We start from the raw sequence: 22,015 nt of genomic DNA on the forward strand, positions 1-22,015 counted from the left end.
CACCTTAGCTAGGTTGTTTTATCATTGTGATACCTCAGAGACCATTTTAGCAGTTGTAGTCGCCAACTTTTACTTACTTGAGATAGTCACTTGCCTATGGGTATATTTACACATTGTATATTGACAAGTGTGCAGTAGGTGAAACATGTTTGCTGACCACAAAGCGTACAAAGGTCACTGAGATCCAATAAGTTCGGCAATAACCCTGAAGTTTACTCTCATTATAAACCTGCAGCTATATAGAAGCAACTGCAACAGTCTTCAAAATGCCTTAGCTAGCAAATTAAATGTTGACAAAAATCAAGGAATCATAATTAATGTGACTAGATTTGGAAGATCAGGCATTCCAAACTATCAATCAGGTTACAGTGATTAGAGTCATTAGTCAGTACTCTGAATTACAACAAATTCTTTGAAAATCTAATGTTTTATCAGGTGCACAAGTGCTTTAATAGTGAGACAGCAAAGTATAGATTTCTATTTATATTCACATGTGACTGATTTTCCAAAATCCAGTCACAAATCTAAATACTTTTAAAGACACTTGTGGAACTTTGATAAATTAAAATTTGTTAACTTTCCTTTTTACAATGATTACTAAAAACAATGATAAAAAATCATTTAGGTCAGCAGGCCTCCTTCAGATACAAGGGAAACATCCTTCGCTGGATGCCTTCTAGATGACTGGCTACCTCTAAGAGAAAACAATTTACACTTACAGAGCAATCAAATATTCTAATAAAACAGTCATACTACTTTGCTACTCTAATAAAACAGTAAGGTACATGGAATGATGAAGCAGGGCACAACTATGATGATTACTATGTAGCAATCAGCTAAAAGAATTTAAATCTGAAATTAGGCCACGTGAACATAATAATATTAGTTTCAATATTCAAAATATATAGCAAAGTGGACAGGCAGATTTCATTTTATGCACTAGACTAGTATGTGTAGAATTGAGAAACAAATAAGATGCTTAACTGTACTAATTGTATCTTGCTTGTGTTACATATAACAGATATAGTAACTGTACATTATGTGTGCAACAGATGGATAAATTCAATCTGAATACAATACTGCATACACTGCTTGAAGTATCTTAGTTTACTACAGTGGTATATACCCAGTATATGGAACAGTTAATTGTTTTGTTATTTTAGTAGTTTTTCAGTAAACCCAAATTCACTGATGTTTTACTGAGAGCTTAAAACTTAGTAAAATAATTATGTTCCATATACTTAAGTCTACTGACACTTTACTATCAGTATATCTACAGTAAGACATCTTAACAAATTAGTAAACTAAGAACCTTCAAGCAGTGATACTACCGGATATGGACTTAATTTACAATGAAATGTTTACAGTATTATGTACTTGTCTGGCTACATAACTACACATACAAATAGAAACAGTTTGGATTAAATCAGTTTAGATTGGAGTATCCTGTTCTTTGTCGGCAACATGCGGCACATGGAGAGAATGTGAATAGCACTCCATCCTGGAAGATAAAATATATGAGTATGTAGTTGCATGAACATCATTATTAGAATTAAGGTTTGGGAGTTGGCTTACTACACTACATTGTGATATTATAGGACCCAACTTCATTAGGGTTATCTAGAGGTTTATAAATTTGTGTACACATGAACGTGTGAGTGTGCATGGCTTTAATATAGTTCTATATTCCTAGGGAATTAAGATTATTTCTTCTGCAGTTTCTACATTTTTTATTTGCTACTACCAGTAATTGTATATGCAAGTCCTCATGTAAAAGACTTCCAGTAGTGTTTGTGTGTTTCATTTATATTGTCTCATGACTCACTATTGTGAATCAGTGAATCTTGATGGCAATAAAACTACCACACTAAGTTTCTTCGTTACAAGGCTATTATCAAAGTTTAACAATATTGGTACGGTGGGGACCTCCATTATCCGAGCACCTGTGTGCCAGTTCAATCATAAAAGTATTCAAATAAGTTAGATAAATAAAGTCCATTCATTTATGTACAGAGTTTTGTTCAACTACTCTAATACAACATACACCTTTGGCAAAATACTCTAATAGAACAGTCATCGCTACTGTTTGGGTTCGGATAATCAAAGCTTGGATAATTGAGGTCTTATACCGTAACTGGTTAAAACAAATTTTACATGTAGCTATCTATGAATTCACCTTTACAAGAAATGGTAGATTAAACCACAACTCCTTATTAGGAATAATATCAGAGCCGGTCTTTTCAAATTTCACTCTATTAATTATCATACCAGCCACAAAGTAGACAATGACAATTATGACAAACCTGCAAGGGAAAAAAATGACACACATGTACACCAAATTTTATATGATTAAAATTTTAATGATAAGAAGACCCAGATTATAAAATGAATTATGTGTGGAGGTGTACTGACACATCATACCTGCTACGGACCTGAACCACACCCACTTATTGGGCAATATATGTTACTTTTTGTAGGAATTCAAGGAGCCATGCCTATTTATCACCATGTGTATTGCGGTTTGTAGGCACATACAAATCCATGTACATTACTGTCTGCAGGCTTACGTGGAGCCATGCCCACTACCCAATTACTATTATTATTATTGTATGAGTTATAGTCTATTTTTGTGATAGGTTAGCTTCTTTCATTGGGAATGTCTGATACTGTTTGTAGCCATATAAGGAGCCACAATAATTTATTTACTCACCTGTTTAGTTATTGTATAGTTACCCGTACACTAAATAACCTTGTAGAGCACCCAAATTGTAGCCCTTGGTGTGTGCTTTGGTTTTCATTAATCTAAATCAGACCCGGATCAAATCCCGGTCTGATTGCTGGTAATCCTGACTCATTTCATGTACACACTATAGGCACTTCTATTGCATTGCACCACATAAATAGCTACATATTACAGATCCATGTCACACATAACACTTACACACTACACACATACAACACCCCCCCCCCCCTTCCCCCCCACACACACACACACTTACACAGAGAGGACCACTAGTCCTGGTATTCCTAGTTTACTAACTTTACTATGATGGTCACCGCTACTTCCTCCACTACTAGCTGGTCCATGTTTATTACATCCTCCAGGACAGGCACACACACTTGTCAACTGAAGTGTCTACAGGATACACACATGAATAGAGCGTACAAGTGCAAAACAGTATAAAAGATGTCATAGTGGAGATATGGCAACAGAGTACTGTAATTCGCTTTATTTTCATGCAAAAAAAATTCACGATAAAGTTTTGAGTGACTGCTCTATTAGAGTAGTTCGATCCTGTAAAGAAATTTTGTGTAAGAAATTTTCGTACAAGTTTTGAATACGCAAATTATTTTACAACGAAAAAAAAGTGAATTATTATTTGTTTAGCCACAAATTTTATTGTAATATTATTTAAAGACTGCTTTGTAGCCACGTCATACGTAGTATGGAGATTTTACTACAGTGCCTTTCACTAAGCTTTCTTGGCTGATAATGAGATCACTATATCGTCCTCTGGACTCAATGAGCTCCTAATTTAATAATACCCACATGCAGTAGTTGTTATCAACACAATTACTGCTACAGTGGCACATACCTCCCTTAGAATACTCTCCAGGTAAAAGGACACTGGCCCCAACTGGTCAGGTTCCATGCAACTTTACCCTCTTGTCAATGGACCAAGAATTGGGACTTGGTTCCAAAGTGTCCATTAAAGTGACGTTCCACTGTATATGTGACCCGGTCAGTCTTGGAGCCTAGTTCAACTTCATAGCTTGTGACTTGCTTTGTGAATACAGTAACTTGAAACTTGGCCAGTTACATAGCACAACCATATGGAAAAGTTTCAGGTAGACAAATTTAAGCTATACTTGGACATCTGGAAAGATAAGACTGACTTTGTGAAAGCTTTGGTGTGGGTAGGGGAGTAATTTCAAGTAAACCATTTATAGAAAATAGTTTCACCATGAACACTAAGGATGTGTCAGCAAGTGGGGGATACACAACTGTAGCTGACTCACTACTAAATCAAACTCTTGAAAAATTATGTATGCTATATATAAACAGCTGACATAATTATGTCCCCACACTTGTGAGGTAACTCCATAGACCTGATTGTGAGCACTAACTGATGAATGGTAAAGATGCTCCCTTAGCTACAACAATACGCTCTTTTGCTAGTCCTACACAAAAAAAACCTTATCTCATGGAAGAAACCAAGCAAGCAGGCACAGTTCCAGAGGACTCACCAGTTTCCAGAAACCAATAATTTGAAAATTATGAAATACACAGAATAGTCAACAGAGTAAACCAGGTACCCTGAAGCAACCTTGTTTTATTCCAACATACATAAAGAGTAATTAAACCTCATAATTACTTCCCTTTAACACGAAAGCAACCAAAATTGCTTCTCCAGCTGTTAAGCACCTCTAAAAACAATTCTCATTTTAGCTACATATTTCAACTCTTTATAGGTTTCACAACTCCTTTGTTAAGGTTACAGATTCTTCTGTAAGGGCCTACAATGTTAGATTCAACGGTGAAATGATGTTTGCATCCTCTGTCACTATGTCAGAAAGATACTGCATGAGTAAACAGTTCTGCTACATAATAGGTAGACACCAAGACCAAGGGAACTAAGCAATTTAGTAGCCCAAAAGGCCTGAGGCTGTAGCGTCCCAAGCACAGTGAAGGTACAACTAAAGTCCTGAATGGTTACTAAATTGCTTAGTTCCCATAGGTTGCAGTGTCTAACTCATTTAGATAAGCATTGCAATGGTTTAAAATATTTACCTTTATAGCCACGACATGAGTATGGGGTGAAAGAGCGACTGAATATTCGTAGTGAAAATCCTATGGCGCCCACAATAATAATTATTTGAGGGGTGAGTATCTGTAACCAGAGTAACAGCTACAACTAGATGCACTTACTCTACTATTTGTTCAGAACACAGAGAAGAGTACTACAGAAAATAAAAGTTCAACTCTACTCCCAAGACACCACTCACCGCTGATTCATGACAGTGAACATTAGTCAGTTCCGCTAATTTAAAGATCGAGTTGAGTGATAAACACAGTGTATTTAGAGAGACACCAAGTGTTGCAATGTGTCTTTGTGTTATAATTGGTTATTATTTACATATTTACAAAATTTCTTGAGGGTGCACGAGTGAACATGTGTAGGTCACTAAATGAACATGTCAGGTGACTAAGTGATTTACTAAACCTCTAAATGAGCTGTACTATAGTCTAAAATATCACAGTTGGATGATCAGTCAAGTTATTTTTCTAAAGCCACCCCTGCAAGCAAGTATATGGTGGATATAGTGCCTATCCAATATTAACTAGAAACTCATCATCACTTACAGATACCATATAACAGGATTGATTAGTGGAAGAAAACATTCGCAAATTTTGTAATTTTACAAGCATTCGTGAATATTTTCTGGCAAGATTTTTCCTACAATAAGAATAAAATTTAGCCTGAAAAACTTGTACCTATGGTGGGCCAATACTAGCACTGAATCTTGATTCATGCCTCAGATTACGCATCATTCATATATCGAGTGTGTATAGCTACTCGCCTTGCAACTAGCTAGCTAAACTACTATGACACTACAGTGAGGCACACGACCATGCGATTCAAATAGAGATGCAAAACTTCAGCGACAGTAGCTACGTAGGTAAGTGACAGTGGAAAGAAACCATTGCTAGCTATTACAGCCAGGCGATTCACTGTGCATGGGTGTGTCTTTAGTACTGCCCCCAGTGCCTATTGACTATCATCGATCCGCTCATTATCATGAACGTTAATAAAAAAACAAAATAAACACATTCTCAAATGCAAAATTGGCGATCTAGGCAACGTGTCAGAGTCGAGCGTTCCCCACTCCATAACTAACTGGTTGTAGGCACACGCCCATTCCCAACATTATTTCATGCATACAACAAATCGCAACGTTTTCTTGCAAATGAGAATTAGTAGATCATTCGTGAATGTTTTCTTCCACGAATCATTCCCGTTACACGGTACTAAGCACACAGCACTGTACTAAATGAATATTTTTTGTAAGATCATGTAGCAGGTGAGATCTCTCATAACTATATTCATACAAGATTATAAATACAAAAAAGTGTGAGTATGTACACAAGTGAAAGTGTACAAGCTTATCAGAATCTAACAGAAATTTTAACAATTGACTATTTGGTATTTCAAATACTATCCTGCCACTCTTCACAAGACATATTACGTAGTATATTTAAAGTAGTTGGCACGATATCTCCTCTAACTTTACCAACAAAATCAATCACCACAGTTATAATACAAATGCAGAAACAAGCAGTCATCTTACAGAGGGATATACAATAGTTATTTCACCTTTCACCTCAATATGTCCTGTACTTTGGAAGACAACAGATTAGAATGCACATAGTAACTACATTCACACCTAGTTTTACAAACAAAGTTAGAATTTTCATTTATAAAGCAGAAATTATGTGAGGTGATCAGCCAAGGTAGCAGCAGTTCATGGTTCGGTGGTTAAGGATGCAGGTATTAGGTATGGAGGTCCCTAGTTTGAACCCTGGTAAGTTCTTTTCAACATTTTTGTGCACTTTGTTTTACCCCGTGGTGACCACTCTATTAGAGTATCTTAATCATGCAATTTTATACTTATTTGGTTATTGCTATAACTTTAATTGTAGCCGTAATTCTATTGCTATTCAAACTATCAAAAGGCACTGCTACAATGATCAGCCTCTGTACACACCAATTTTCAAGTCATTCCCATACCCATACTCAGTTTACCCTATAGCTGTGACAGAAGTTTGATCTTTTTTTATGTAAATAAATGCTCATACTGTAACTCCTCAGATATTCATCAGATTCACAACAAACCTGGTACATGAATTCACCTTTATACACTCTTCATTTTGTGCCACAGATCGAGGCAATCGAATTACACATTTACGTTTAATAGTAATTTCACAAAGTATGCGAAAATAAATCGAAGCCCCGTAGCCTCTGTATGGCATAAGAAATTAACTCGAAACTTTGAATGCCCATATCTTGCAAATGACTGTTGCGAATTAAATCGAATTTGTTGTGAGGCCTACTCTACCTGGTGGACAGCTATAATGCAAAAATGGTGTGCTTTGGAAAAGGGTCATGGAGCTATGCATGTGTGAAAAGGCGCTGTTTTCTTTCATCATGTCAATACACTCACAGTGTTGTGTGCCAGCATTCTTGGCCGCACAACGCACTACCGTGTGTCTTGATGACTACATAAATGTAGACAATTATAGTATGTCATAAGGTTTCAACATCACATAATAATAATATTTATCACATAATTGATGTAAGTGACACATCAACCACAGTGTTTAACCATTGTGTGTATTCAACTATTCATACATACATATATCAAACAGTAGAGTAGTACTGTTTAGTAGGGTTTCCAAATGATGGGCACCACCCACACTTTTATGGAATAGTCTTAAGTGCATCTAACTTCAAACCAACCATTATAAAACAAGAAAACACTCACAGATAGACGGATATTAAATTTTTTTTTTAAATTGCCAAAAAAACCGTGCCTCCCTTCCTGACCACAGTCACAAGGGTAGAGGCCAAACAAAACAGCGCAAAGCCACCATTTCAACAATGAACTCACTGGTGACATGTACCTTTCTGGTTCTGCCGAGTGTCTGCCTTCTGCAATTTGGTTTCCTTTTATCTTCAAATACATAATCATCTTCTTATTGCAAGGAAATTATACTGAGGTGCTAATTTTCTGCATCGACACTTTTCTTGAGGGGTACATTTTGATGCCCCGAAACTATCTGAAGCACTTCGGTTACTGTAAGTAGAGTAGATATGTGTAGCTGCTCTTAAAAGAGATGAATGATGGTAGCTATTACAGCATATTCTTTGCATTGAACAGATGGTGCATGGTAGCACGCCAAAGTAGAAAATACCATCATTCATATTTCTTGTTTTACTACCTTTTATTGTTGGAGTACTAGTGTAATATCACATACAAAAATAGCTTCAACACAGATGTTGTATACATTGACATGTACCACACATGGTATGTCACTTACATACTCATTTCTACTAGTTTCACCAAGAGACTCAAACTTAGTATCATGCTTGTATGTCTTGTCACAAAGTAGCTGAACCACCATACTCCTATAAAATGTATCAGTCATAATATACACATCTACTATGCACGTGTGACCAATAAATACACAAAGGATAAAATACTTTCATTATCCTTTTGTGGTCCTTAGTGGAATGGTAATCTCTTTAAAAGTATCCACTAATATATTTAACTGACTCTTTTGTTGCCAATAAACTGATTCCCAATGTTTTATTGTAATTGCTGCATTTATATGTTATCATACAGTACGATAGCTGTATACAGTGAAACCTGTCTAAAGCGGTCACCTTTGGGCCAGAAATATTCGGCCTTTATAGAGAGGTGGCTGCCTAACTCGATATCCTCCATAAAGCAGCCATAGGCCATAAACTGAGGTTTGGCCTTTATACAAAGGCTCCAGGGACTTATAATACTCAGATTTAGTTACAAAAAAAATACATTTAGCTATACTCCAGTACACCGCCTACTTACATAGCAGACAAATTAGCAGAAAAGAGCCTGAAGCTACTCTGAGTTTGGAGACAGCAATTGAGCTGATTATGATTCCTGGCTACAAAGTCTGTGAAGTAAAAACAGGGACTTCCTTAAAGACGGTGAACTGTTAATGTTAACTACACAATTACAAATCCGGGAATCAAGATCATGAGGTGAGTTTTAATTAGAATCACACGAAGAGGCAAAGCCATGGAGTGGCCACAAGCTTTTCTATACTGTCAGTTTATAACTTTTCCGTATTACAGAAGTATGAAGTAGTGCAGCTAGTTTACTCACCGTAACAGCTATAGCTGGCTGTTATACGTGTTATAGAGGTGACCACTTAATGCAAACTATTTCTGTACAAACTGATTGGGAATCGGTCGGGACCATAGTCACGTGGCTGCTATGTTGAGGTGACCGCCCAACTCAGGTGACTGTTAAGGGAGGTTCCACTGTAGTAAGGACCACAAAGGTTTGGGCGTAAAAACATTACCTAAAAATCAGCCTCACTTTTCTCTGATGACAAGGAGGCAGTATTGGTTAGGTAAAAAACTACAAGCCCAAACAAGCCTTCATATCGACCTGAAATACTATCAAGTTGCTATGAAAATTAAAAATAAATACGTATATTAAACGGAATTTTCTGTTGACTGACTGACTGAGTAACCGATTCCTTCAGACAAGCAGAAATTGATAATGGCTAAAGCTATGGGCTTAATTTTTTCACTGTTCAACGTCACTGCACTTCAGCCGGACACATGTCTTTTCACATACTGTACATACAATGCATTCTTCATGGACTACCAGTATCCTCCTTTGTGTCCCATTCATCTTTGTTGATAGTGAAAGGTGTCAATTCGACAGTAACATGAGATGGCTTCCCTTCGTAACAGAAATCATCCATATTTTTCATAGTGGCTACTTTGATTGCAAAGGTTCTTTTCGAATAGTCCTTGATTCATAATGCTGTGCAACAGGCTGAACATAGCTGACAATGAAGCATAATGAATACCTAAGTTTTCAGACAATAATTGATAGCTGGAATAAACAACGCTATTTCTTTCTTTTGATGCGGTATGCATGCATTCACCAGTCATAATAATTTTATTTTAGAAGAAAGTTAACAAACAAGTACACAAAAAAAAATCTGGAATATTCAACTAGAGTAGGGACCATAGCACATCAATAAAAAGTACTGAAACAAGCTGGAGTAGTGCATGATATTGAATCACAGTAAAACAATAAGAAGTATTATATCCCTACTGAGCATAGTAGGGATACAACACTTCTTATTGTTTTACTGTGATTTAATATCGTGCACTACTCCAACTTGTTTCAGTACTTTTTATTGATGTGCTATGGTCCCTACTCTAGTTGAAAATTTCAAATGTTGTATACTTGTTTAAATACAGAGAAAGCAATTACACAATTGATGTTTCAATTACATAACTGTATCTCCATCACTGATAAATTTGGATAATTTGCAAGTGGAGCATGGTGAATCTGGCATAGCTACCAGCAACTATTTCGTTATCTACTCAACACCAGTTAACTAACTTCACACAAACTATAAGTACTCACGGAATGGTAATGAATAGTAATATATTATGGTTAGCTCACCATTCGGTGTCCTTTGAATGGCCTCAAAATTATATTGAAGATTATGGAAGCAGGATCCTTACGATTTGTGGGAGCCCAAACCATGTAATGTATTTTTATTGTTAGGTGATACACTTATGAGTTCGTATAGTAGTCCATTTGCCCATTATTGCTAGCTTGTAGGGCTATAAAACCTACTGTACTTACACTAGAAGTCGAAAGTTTTTCTATTAAAATAAGGACACGCATTGATCAGTGCTGACATCATAACTTACATATTCACAGGGGAATCTGCTTCTATTGCAGACATACACGTATAGTATAGTAGGAGTCAAATAGAACCAGATTCTTTGCCTCATGCTAAGATGTAAAATATACTGTAGGCTACAGTGATGACGTTAAAAATTTGGAAAGGCAGGCTAAGTTGCGATTGAGAATTTAGTGATTTTGGACTGGTAGTGGTATCTTAAGTCTCAAAAGTCTTTCCTAAAGCAAGGTATTGCTCCTGGTATATTTAGTATGGAGGACTGCTACACAGTGTCATTATCTGGCCATCAACTATCCAAATGTTATGTTATCTGAACTGTGTAAGTGTCTTATTTGTTAAAGTATTTTTTCTAAAGTGTATGTTCTATTAGAGTATTTTAACGTTGCTCTGTATATCAATGTATGGGCTTTGTTTATGCAAACTTTTCCATTATCCTAAGGCCCAAAGAGTTCAGATAATGGAGGGACCACTGTATACGTATGCTACAAAACCTACTGTAAAGGGCGAAATAATCTTCTGTGTACAGTATATAATACAAGTCTGTGCAAACCTCAGTTATCGGAACACCAAAAGTGACTTAGGGTATTCTCATTGCTGGTGTGCATTCTATTAGAGTAATTATAAATCCCTTCAGCGGGCTTCATTCACCCAAATGTGTGGCTGAAGATCCATAAACAGTTTAGTAAGGCTCTCCCCTAAAATGAATGGCAACCACCAAAATGCTGCTGTTAACAATCATTATATAAATGTCTTGGTTCTGTTAAATAGCTAATACTTGAGTTTTTGTCTGTAGGCTAGAGGCCAAATGAAGTGGTGCACAGCCACCAACTTGCGTCAAGGTCACACATGGAATGTGCGCTCTTTGGTTCCAATGAGTATCTGCCTTCTGCGTTTTGCCTTTCCTTTTATCTTCATCATCTTCTTCTTCATACATGGAAGACATTAACATTGACACTTTCCTTAGAGGAGCATATTTATATGCCACAATACTATTTGAAATACTTATGCTACAGTATAGATAACTGGAGCTGCACTTATATGAAATGATCGCACAATGATGCCCATATACAATCAGAACACACAACCACAAACTTGAACAATTAAAGCACATGACCATGTCTTATCAGCTATAACAGTTTTGTTGCAGAAAACAAGATATGCACTAAACCACATCCTTAAACCTGAGATAAGTAACAAGATTGTGAGATACTCTAATAAAGCAGTCACAGCCACATGTGTATAATAACATACAAACTAGTGTAATTTTAAAAATATTAATTTAAAGCTAGAAATTTACCGATCTACTGGTCTAGTATCGGAATGCTGCCAATCTAAATGATTTAATCAAAAATCGGCTGAACTGATTTTCTGTAGAAATTATTGATTCGATGATACCAATCTTTTTAATCACCATATGTCTTCAAACATACTAAATTTATTCACTAAAGTATACTACCATTTCTTTGCTAAATGTCCATTGAAAACTATGAGAAGCCATACAAACTTGAGCAAGTTTACTGTTTCATTTACTGAAACTTGAGAGGTCCTTGGGAGAAAACATTGAATAGCATATCAAATAGTCTAGAAGTATAAAATAAGTTCCAGGAAATTCTTGGTAGGAGCATGCATTAAAGTATTTGTGGTCATACCGTGCTGATTGACTGGGTGGTGTCCACACCACCACTGATATCGATTCTAGTAACAATACATTCAACTAACAATTGACCAATAAGCTTAGTTTGAGAGTATAAGAACTACCTGTAACAGATCAGTCACCACATAACATATATATTAGATTAAAAATGTCAGATTGATACAATATCAGTAGAATGAGTAGATCGGTAATATATAGATCGGATCGGTATCGGTAAAGTTCAGAAAAGTTAAATCAGTACATCTCTATTTAAAATTGAAGTAGGATTCCAGCAATAAAAAGAAGACACAGGAGATATGACCAACAGCAGCCATTATAACATAGCTATGGTATTGCACAAAAAAAGTAACGAAGTCGCAAGGGCTCGCAAATGTTCGTGAAGACTGTTAGGTCACAAACAGATTTTCTAAGGTTTGAGAACAGATGTTGTAAGGTTTGGAAATGGTATGCGAAAGGATCACGAGGCTTGTGAAGTGCTCTGTGTGTTTTGGTGGAGTTCATGAAGCCACATGTATAAAACCAAGAGGACCAATTAGTGGTCATTTAATGCAGTTTGTTGGTCAATTTCTAGGTTACTCATGACACCTTCAAGAGCAAACCATTACTTATGTCAACAGCTTATGATTCAATTAATTCGGGAAGCTTACACAAACTGTTCGTTAAACTTATGTGACCTGTTCGCTAAGAGCATGCGACTCGTTCGTTAAACGTATGCGAGCAACTCACAAGGCCTCACACTTAACAAACATGTGCGAACCCTCACAACTACTTCGTTACTTTTTTAGTGCAGTGTACCGTATATGAGAAAACCATTATGTTGGCATGTTACTACAATCTGTGTAATGCTAAAATAGGGAATTTCCTATAGAGCTATGTACGCACCATCATCCATATACCTTGTATATGTAACTACGTTTATTGTTGGAACCCAATTTCATTTTCAATTGCACTAGCAAAATGTTGAGAACTCACCTCTTTCCAGTTCCATTATTGTAAGATATAGACACAACACCTTTGTCACTGGTTTTAAACTCAGCAGTGCTTTCCTGACCAATAGATCTTTTGCTCCCACCAGAATCTTGACACCCCTACATACGTACATATACACACAGTTGGAACACTCATACTGTTATAACCAACACACAATCAATTATTGCTCTGTGGACTAATACTGGCAAGCTATTCACTAAAGAAGACCTTACACATATTAGTACAAGTTGTTGTCACCCAAGACAGACAGTACTCTGTTACAATGCTGCACATATTTATAAGTGAATCATCTTCCATTGGTGTTCTAATGGATACCATTTTGTGGCCATCTCATCATTGTTCAAAAGTGACCTTTCACCATTAAGATGCATTTATACTCCATCCTTATGTACTACAAAGCACTTTTACATCGATTCGATTCGGTTACATTAACAACTGTTCCCTACTGTCTTTTAGTCAGTACTCTTCCTTTCTAAAGTGCTGTTGTGTTGCATTACGGCTAATTGAAATGTCAACAATATGTAGTTGTATACTGTAGTGTTGAAACTGGGTCACTACAGCTGACCAGGATGACTAACCCATTCTGGATCTGACACGGATTTTACGTACCTGGACCAGTACTCAAAACAGCGTAATAAAAAAGTGTCTGGTTAAAGCAGTGAATGATCAACCACAGTATAAGTTTGTCCACCACATATTTCCAGGTGACCCATACACCAGGGTATACCAGGAAATGCCAAAGTAGTGTAACAATGTCATAATATGGTTTCTAGTCAAAAACAGGTGTTTCATACATCCTGCAAGTCAAAGTCAACACTGGAAAACAGATTATAAATACATTTATTTGTACTTTTGTAACTGACAAGCACAAGTAGGCTGGTATTCAAATTTGTTTGAGATTTAGGATGTGATCACCACAGTCTCCTGCATTAGTATAGTGTTCCAAACACAATGTCTGTACAATAATGAAGTTGACCAGATATTGTCTGGTTGTCAAAAGTTATGGACAATATCTGCAATGACATTTTCTGGCATCACAGAACAAAATGGCCATGCTAGTGTGAGAGCTTTATACAAGGAGGTATTGGGCGAGATACTGAGCATTTATAAATTTGAAAAGTGGTGAAGAGGAGGCATATGATGTAATGTATGTATTTCGCGGACTGGACTCACAGACTGGACTCACAGACTGGACTCACAGACTGGACTCACGGACTGAGCTGGAAACAGCTTTTACACAATACTAGGCATTATCCATCTCTTGCAATGCTGGAGACACCACTATCGAGCTATGCAACTGTTGGTACTGCTCTTCCTTACAAGTCATGAAAGTAGCACATACACTAATTAATTAGAATATACTTACGATACACATGTATATGCAGTGATACAGCGTGATAGAGGCTATTGTTGTAGCGTAGATGTTTTCCTTTGTTGCTTTAGCACTAGTGTTAAGGCTGTAGCAATGAGCCAGTATATTAGAGTCTATTCTTAGCAGGTAGCTATAGGTGGCATTGGCGAGGTGATCATGGGGCTATGCAAATAAAATGGCTCATCACAACAGCCCTAACACTAGAGTGCTAAGTACTGAAGCAACAAAGGAAAACATCTACACTACAACAATGGCCTCTATCACAATTTATCATTACTAGTACACGTGTATTGTAAGTGTATTCTAATTAATTAGTGCATGTGCTACTTTCATGACTTGAAAGGAAGAGCAGTACCAGCAGTTGTAGCTCGACAGTGGTGTCTCCAGCGTTGCAAGAGATGGATAATGCCTGCATTATTGTTCAAAAGCTGTCAAGTCTTGCTTCCATAGACGCCTACCATACTCGAATATCTGTGCTCCAATTTCTTTCATGGCCACACCCACTTCCAGGATTATTTGCTGTCTGTAGGCATACTCACCCATTTCAATAGCTGCACACGTATCCAAGCTTACATGGAGCCACGCCCACCAATCGAGTACGAGTTCTAGTCAGTAAGCCACACCCATTTGCATGCATGGAACCATACTAATTTACCAGTTTCAGCAGTATCCACAAAGGTTTGTCGAAAACCTACTTCAACAACTGTTTGACCCAAGGTTTGAAAATAATATTGACGAAATTTAAATTTGGCAGTTTAGTGACGAATCGCCAATTCGCCAAATTTAGTTCACTGCCAAATTTAATTGATATACGATACATTACACCGAGGCATATAGTATATAATGCAATATAAATAAGCCCATCTGTGTCCAAATTTAACATTTTCCACATGTTTTGCATCATCATGATATGTGTACTACTTTATTATCTCCTGGTTCATGTGTAAAAAACTGCAGACAACATTCTTTCCCAATATTGTGTGCCAAAGTCTCTGAAGCCCCCTGCACTAACATGGCCATTTTGTCAATTATGACATCAAATTTTGTCATTGCAGATATTGTCAATCTCTAGCACAGCTGGAATAATTAAACTAAGGCATGTGCCAAGAGGTTCTGTTTTGGATGTTCAACTAACATGTTAACTACGTACAAGGGTAGCCATGTACATACAGTGGAACCTGTGTTACGGTCACCTGGATTAAGCGGTCACCTTTGCATAACAGCCATGGTCACAAGGTCCCAAATATTTTCCCATACAAATGTATGCATTAGGTCTGCATTAAGTGGTCACCTGTCTAACGCGTATAACTGCCAGCCAAGAATTTGCCTATGAATCACTGTATACATAACTTCATCCTTCGTATAGTGGTCGCTACCTTTTACGGTGGCTTGTTAAGCCAACTGTCAGGCACCACAGTCAATTAATGCACAATTATCACACTTCCTGCCTTTCAATGAATGCTATATAATCTATTGCTTAAACATATTCAATAGTTAAAACCAACATTCATAACAATCTCACCTTGCCCTTTCTGTACCAACAACTAGTAAAATATTACTGCATTATGGTTGGTGCGAGCCTCTTAATAATAATTGCTCATTTATAGCGGTCATAGCCACTAAAATGCTGCTGACCACCTTACGCAGGTTTTCTCTATAACAGCCACCTGTATATAAAGGCCAGATATATCTGGTCCCAAGGTGACCATTATAGACAGGTACCAGTGTATATGAAAACTACAGATACGGTATGATTAATGATATCGATCAATCATTAGACGTGGTTCCATGTAAGTTTACAGACAGCAAGATATGTTATAAGTGGGTGTGGCTTTGTGGTAGGGTTTGGCGATACTGAAAAAAGTGCACTACGATATCGTGGAAACATCTATCACGATATTCGATATTATCACAATATCATATACTCATAAGAAAAGTCATGTTATTTCATATGTACAAGATCAATTTTGCTATGGCTTGTATTGTTATATCCATCCCATAAACAACTCCTAAGCTATAAGCATTGCATAATAGCTTCATATTAAATGTAATTTGCTGAAGCAGTTACATTTTTATTTTGTAAGCAATATATCATGATATATCATAAACTTGATTTATCACGATGTGTAAAAATAGCCTCTATACAGTTATAGTCTTATGCTTTTATCACGATAGCAATGACATATCGTTATATTTCCCAACCCTACTTTGTGTAATCAACACACAGTACCAATAAATTTGCATGGCTTCACATAGCTGGCAATTAAAATGGGTGTGGCTCACTACAACTGATAAATAGGTGTGGTTGCATGTATGCCTACAGACAGTAATCCTGATAAGTGGGCGTGACTCACGAACGAAGCTTAGTTGCAACAGGTATGATTTGTTATCCCACATTACCAAACTAATTAAGTTATTTCACAAAGAATCCGGGTTAGACACAGATAATATGTAAAGTGGATGAGAATTAGAACTAGATGACCCAGCCGTACTAGTAGTACTAGTATATAGTACTCACCCAATAAAAAAAAATCTATGTTACCATACAAGTGCAATCAGTTGTCCTAACCACAGCATCCAGTGGTTATGCAAACACAATTAAAAGATTAGTTAAACTACTTCCCCCTCCTTACAGCTCTGTCAATCTCTGCACACTTCAACATATGAATAAATTGGTGATATGGAGCCCCCCTGTTTTATGGTCAAAATTGTTCCATTGTATATCACACTACAACTAGTATACAAGTATACAGACAACATTTCTGATACTTACAGCAACATCCTTGCAGTCTCCAGGATGATCGGGTAGAGTAAACGAATTACAAGGATTGTAATAGTAGATAGTTCCATCTTTATCAGTGACTTTGAATGCTCTACAATCATATTGATGAAAACACACTCAACATCAGTACCACAAAACTATTAACATGTAAGTATTGTATATCACTACCTCAAGTAGCAGTCAAGTTGACTATTCATCACTAAACAAGAATGTAAAACACACTCAAGTGACGAAGCATATCCTCCTCATTGCTGGGCAATGATGTGTGGCAATATTGAAAACCATATTGTTTTGCTTGTCAATTAGTTTACAGTTTACATGTGTATGTGGAATCTACAAAGATAGTTGACAGTGTTTCATTGAAGCCACTCAGTGTCAGCTAGAACAAGTAGCATTGAGATGACTATAGGCTGCTTCATGATCTCAAGGATATATACCTTACATTAAAGTAAAGTACGGGCATGTTTCATTTACACAGTTCACTCACAGCACATACTCCATACACATACATTTTTTTGCATCATTGCATTGTATTGTTTTCTCTGAAAAGTTTTGGATGTTGTTCATTCTAACATGTTCAGATCCATGCAACTTGACATGCACAAAAGTTACACTGGTACATTGCTTGGTCAAACAGCGTGTGCGATTTTCTGTTGTTTTGCCAAAAATAGTATGGGTTGTCTGTTCAAGGCTCACGATGCAGGAACCTTCACAATCAGATGACATAACTACAGTTTGGTTTGTCATGGACAGAACTACTTTAAGAATATGGGAGATGACCAGCTGGTAAAGGGCATGCATTGTACAATCAAATCTTGAACGGCAGCTCAAACTGCTATAATTTGAGATATAGCTTTACTTTTTGAACTATTGTTATAATAAAAGTAATGCTTATGGATGAGGGGTATGAAATATTACCTTGCATGTGACAACTGGCCACATGGACTAAACACAACAACAGAGAAATTGTAGCTTGGTAGCTAATGCATTGGACGTGTGCTACAACTGCTGCAGGTATGAATGTAGCACAACCATGGTGGATGTTACTGCCAAGACAGCACCTTCATGAGGTGGAAGTATGTCACTGGCATATAATCTACCATATAGCTGGTTTAAGTTGCGAACTTCAAATGCTGCAAGTAAATGTCACAAATTTTTCTCAAACACCATGTTGTCGCACAAATAAAATCTTGCAGCTATTTATTGTCCTTTTAGATGCTCACCACTAGACTATACGCACAAAAAGGACATTGGGAAACTTGTTGGAAAATGACCTTAGCGTTCCGCAAAAGCTCTTGCTTTCATATTCATGGCTACCATGTTTATAACAAAGAATGGAGAGGAACTGATACGTTGTAAATCGATATGTGGTGGCAGTTACGAAGGATTCACACGAAACCGTGGGACAACTGTCAAGAAAAATATCAAGATTACACAGTATGTTTTGTAGAGCAATGCGGTAATATCCATACACTATAGCCTAGGGGCTAATCTCTAAAAATGCATTAGACTATATGGTGGTCTAGGATAACATTTTCGCAGGCAACCCCCAAAACTGCAAAGTCAGCAAAAAAATTCTCCCTCGAAATATTTAGGCTATAGGGTAGTTTGTTTGGTAAACAGTGGCAAAATGTTAATAGTGGCAATGTTTTTATTGTAGCGGATTATTTTTTTGTGAATTCGTACCAGACGCAAAAAAAATCTCACGACAAAAACCAGCTTTACGGCATATTTCTTATGAAGCGGAAAAGACAAGGAATTGTATGTTGACTAACGGTTGAGATTCCAGGATTCTGAAAAACCCATCATGAGGCCACCTGGATTCCAACCAAGCACCACACTCAGTGCCAACCAGGGAGACCATCTTAGAAGGGAAATGTTAATGTATTTATCTGCTTTACCAGTTAGGCACTGAGGTGAACACAGAACATAGAGCTTGCACGATCAAGGTAGTAATAGAGTAATAGAAAGTCATATCGGTGCAGCAAACAGTGTCAGGTTACAGATCTCTGTGACATCAAAGCCATGATGGGTAGGAAGTAACTCTGCTTGCATGCACAATAGGTGTTTCACGAACATAGGGGACTAAAAATGTCTACTACCTGGAGTAGTGATTCCGGAATTCTGTAAATTTTGCATAAAATTTTCTCCGTGAATCTTCCATTGGAGAGTTGGCACAATCAATTCGCTGCCATACGAGTGATTGATCAAACAATTGAATGGTTTCTAGGGTTTCTGAGGGCAAAGAATATGATGGTGCAGTTAGTTTTCTGTTACAAATATGTTTGTGTGGAGTTTTATGCCAATTATTTTGCAATATAGCCACCACAATGTTATGTTCTCTTTGTAAGAAACGACCCAGCACATCTTAGTTACACCAAGGTGAGCATTTTGTGTCCATGTAGTTTGCAATGTTACTATGCTAAATGTCAGCAAATTTGCACCACAAATAGCTCATCTCTTTGATGCACCATTTTGGTAGCTGTCAAGGAGCTATACATTAAGAGAAAAAATAATCATATAAGCAACTATAAATCAACAGTACAACTCCTTGCTTTACATGCACATTGTATTTTTAAGTGGAGATGACCGGAACAGTGGTTGCACTTCACCATGTGTGTGTTGTTTTCCCATCCGCAAGATGCTAAATGCATGCAAATATTTAGTGGCTTTCTATGGAGGTGACCTTTATTCAGAGGGTCTTACAAGTAAGGTTACACTGTGGTCCATGTATTAAGGTATTTATAACAGAAAACAGAAGTTCAAAATGTTATTGCAAAGCTCACTTATAAGCATTTGTTCAATTGTGCCATTTTTGGGACTTTTTTCAATGGAAAGATATGGAGAAAACTTTGCCTATGTTAAAGGAGAAAATTGCTTGTAACTCCACTATCCTATGACAGATTTTAAAAACTAAGTGTTTATGAGATCTTCAGGGAGTACTGCACAAGGCTATGCTAAATAAAAACTATTTCATTAATTTTAAAATTCTCCTGGAATCGCTACCTGGAGCACATGCACAATTCTTGGTAGCTATAGCCAAAACTTAATGGCAAAAAAACAAACAGCATGCAACAACACCATATAAGGTTGAAGGTTAACCACTCAAGCTACAGTGATTTAATTGGCGTAATTAAACACGTGTGCATTGGCGCCAAATCCATTACTGCTATACTGAACACTTACGGAGTATCCTTTTGCGCCAGACTTCTCAGATCAATGTTCTTGTTATCCATGGAACATACACATGGAGGGAGGTCCTTAACTTGAGTACATTCTGACTTCTGGGGTTCCACTATCATTGAGATGGCGAACTGCGCCAAGAACGAAACCACAACTGTGGTAATCTTCAAAACCCTCATTTTGTGTTAAAGTCTGTGTGATCCTTGATTCAATAACTTGGTTTAACTGATCACTATTACACAGCGAAACACAACGAGACCAACGTAAACGAATATTTTGGCGGAATCAGTTGATTACCTTGTAACCTAGTTATGACGCAATTTCGCCACGATTTGGTTTCACGTGATACTATGTAGTGGGCTATCCCGAGGCGAGCTTCAAGGTGATCTCGTGACTCCTGTGCGATAAAAGCGAACACAACCTATATTGTAAGTGCATATCTGTAGTAGCCAGTGTGCCGTGGTTCGTTAATATGTTTTGCCGTGGTAAAGACTAAAAACGTGACTTTATTCCTTGCCTCGATCAGCTGCCTTTCTATTTGTTGTGTATGGGGTTGTATAACGTGTTTGTATTGTTGCACATATTGTGCTGTACCCACATATTGTGCTGTACCCACATATTGTGCTGTACCTTATTCAATATCCTAAGAGGTGTGGTCATAAAAAGCGCCGCACGCGCAAATTAACTTCCATTTTATATTCCATAATTAAGTGCTATCCCACTAGGGACCTGTGAGAAGCAAGGGGGTGTCACTCAGCCTCTTGCTGTAGGTCAATCTGCGACCGCGGTCAAACTCTAAGTCAACGGTCAAGGCCACAAAATAGTTCTTATAGTGGGTCAAAACGATACAGAAGGTTCGAAAACTATACATAGCTATTATCAAGTTTACGGATTTGTACGTAACTCACAAGAAGTAAGGATCTCCAAGAAGATGTTTTAAAGCTCCAACAGGCATTTTGCCGTAATTATAATGATTTTTCTCTCCCAGCTGCTGGTAGCACGCACTAAGAAAATATTATACTAGGTTACAAGCACAGATGTGTACAGGAAAACAGAGAAATAAGTGGAGGTGAAAAGTTCGCCAAGAAACACTCAAGTCACAGGTCAAAGACGATAAATGCTGCAAGTCAAGGGTCAAGGTGAAATTTACCCCGGTCAAGACGTTGACCGCGGTCGCAGATCTACCTACAGCATGAGCCGACGTGACACCCCCTTGAGAAGGCTAGGCCTGTAAATACAGGGAGTCTGAAACATGTATCTGAAACTGTGAAGAATGCAGAAAAAATCCCAGACCCAGTGGTGACTTGATCCCCTGCAACATGCAATCTATAGACATGCGCCAAGGGAGCCACAATAGCTGGGATCTGAGATCTTCTCTGCAGTTAAACATTGGCTTCTCACCATCAAAGGGTTTTTATATATTAAGTGCTATCCCACTAGCAATGGCGGATTCAGCATGGGACATTTGGAGCAAATGACCCCCCCCCTCCTCTATCCCTTCCTTTTGGAAAGAATTATATCTTGTAAGAC

General features: G+C 37.4%; 2 protein-coding genes across 6 annotated transcripts in view; one reads left to right on the plus strand and one right to left on the minus strand.

Annotated features, from left to right (window-relative positions):
- LOC136257368 (NACHT, LRR and PYD domains-containing protein 4C-like) overlaps positions 1–22,015 on the plus strand; it is a 76,184-nt gene that overhangs the window by 41,921 nt on the left and 12,248 nt on the right. For 3 of the 4 annotated variants that reach the window (XM_066050540.1, XM_066050541.1, XM_066050543.1), the window contains exon 1: positions 20,827–20,913. The exons of the other annotated variant lie outside the window; for it this stretch is intronic. The gene's annotated coding sequence lies outside the window, so the exon portion shown is untranslated. Of the gene's footprint in view, positions 1–20,826; positions 20,914–22,015 lie in introns of those variants that run through there. 4 annotated transcript variants of the gene reach the window in all.
- Positions 1,297–20,854, minus strand: LOC136257370 (uncharacterized). Of its 2 annotated transcripts, XM_066050546.1 has the most exons (8): positions 20,783–20,854; positions 20,489–20,717; positions 17,294–17,393; positions 13,131–13,246; positions 8,102–8,189; positions 3,000–3,136; positions 2,177–2,303; positions 1,297–1,501 (listed from the first exon to the last, which is right to left on the minus strand). In XM_066050546.1, exons 2-8 carry the CDS (start codon positions 20,662–20,664, stop codon positions 1,427–1,429), a joined length of 819 nt encoding a protein of 272 aa, XP_065906618.1. In that variant the 5' UTR covers positions 20,665–20,717; positions 20,783–20,854; the 3' UTR covers positions 1,297–1,426. The 2 variants fall into 2 exon arrangements, with proteins under 2 accessions (XP_065906618.1, XP_065906617.1); XM_066050545.1 differs by having other exon boundaries at positions 1,298–1,501; positions 20,489–20,822.

This window comes from Dysidea avara, chromosome 6 (assembly GCF_963678975.1).
Source record: "Dysidea avara chromosome 6, odDysAvar1.4, whole genome shotgun sequence".
Taxonomy (NCBI): domain Eukaryota; kingdom Metazoa; phylum Porifera; class Demospongiae; order Dictyoceratida; family Dysideidae; genus Dysidea; species Dysidea avara.

Bases quoted from the DNA above. Each gene is read 5' to 3' on its own strand.
- LOC136257370 (XM_066050546.1), bottom strand. From the start codon at position 20,664: ATGAGGGTTTTGAAGATTACCACAGTTGTGGTTTCGTTCTTGGCGCAG. The intron at 8,190-13,130 runs GTGAGTTCTCAA...TACATTTTATAG, and splicing joins AATAATGGAACTGGAAAGAG to GAGTATGGTGGTTCAGCTAC. The intron at 3,137-8,101 runs GTAAGTGACATA...TGTATCCTGTAG, and splicing joins AAACTAGTAGAAATGAGTAT to ACACTTCAGTTGACAAGTGT.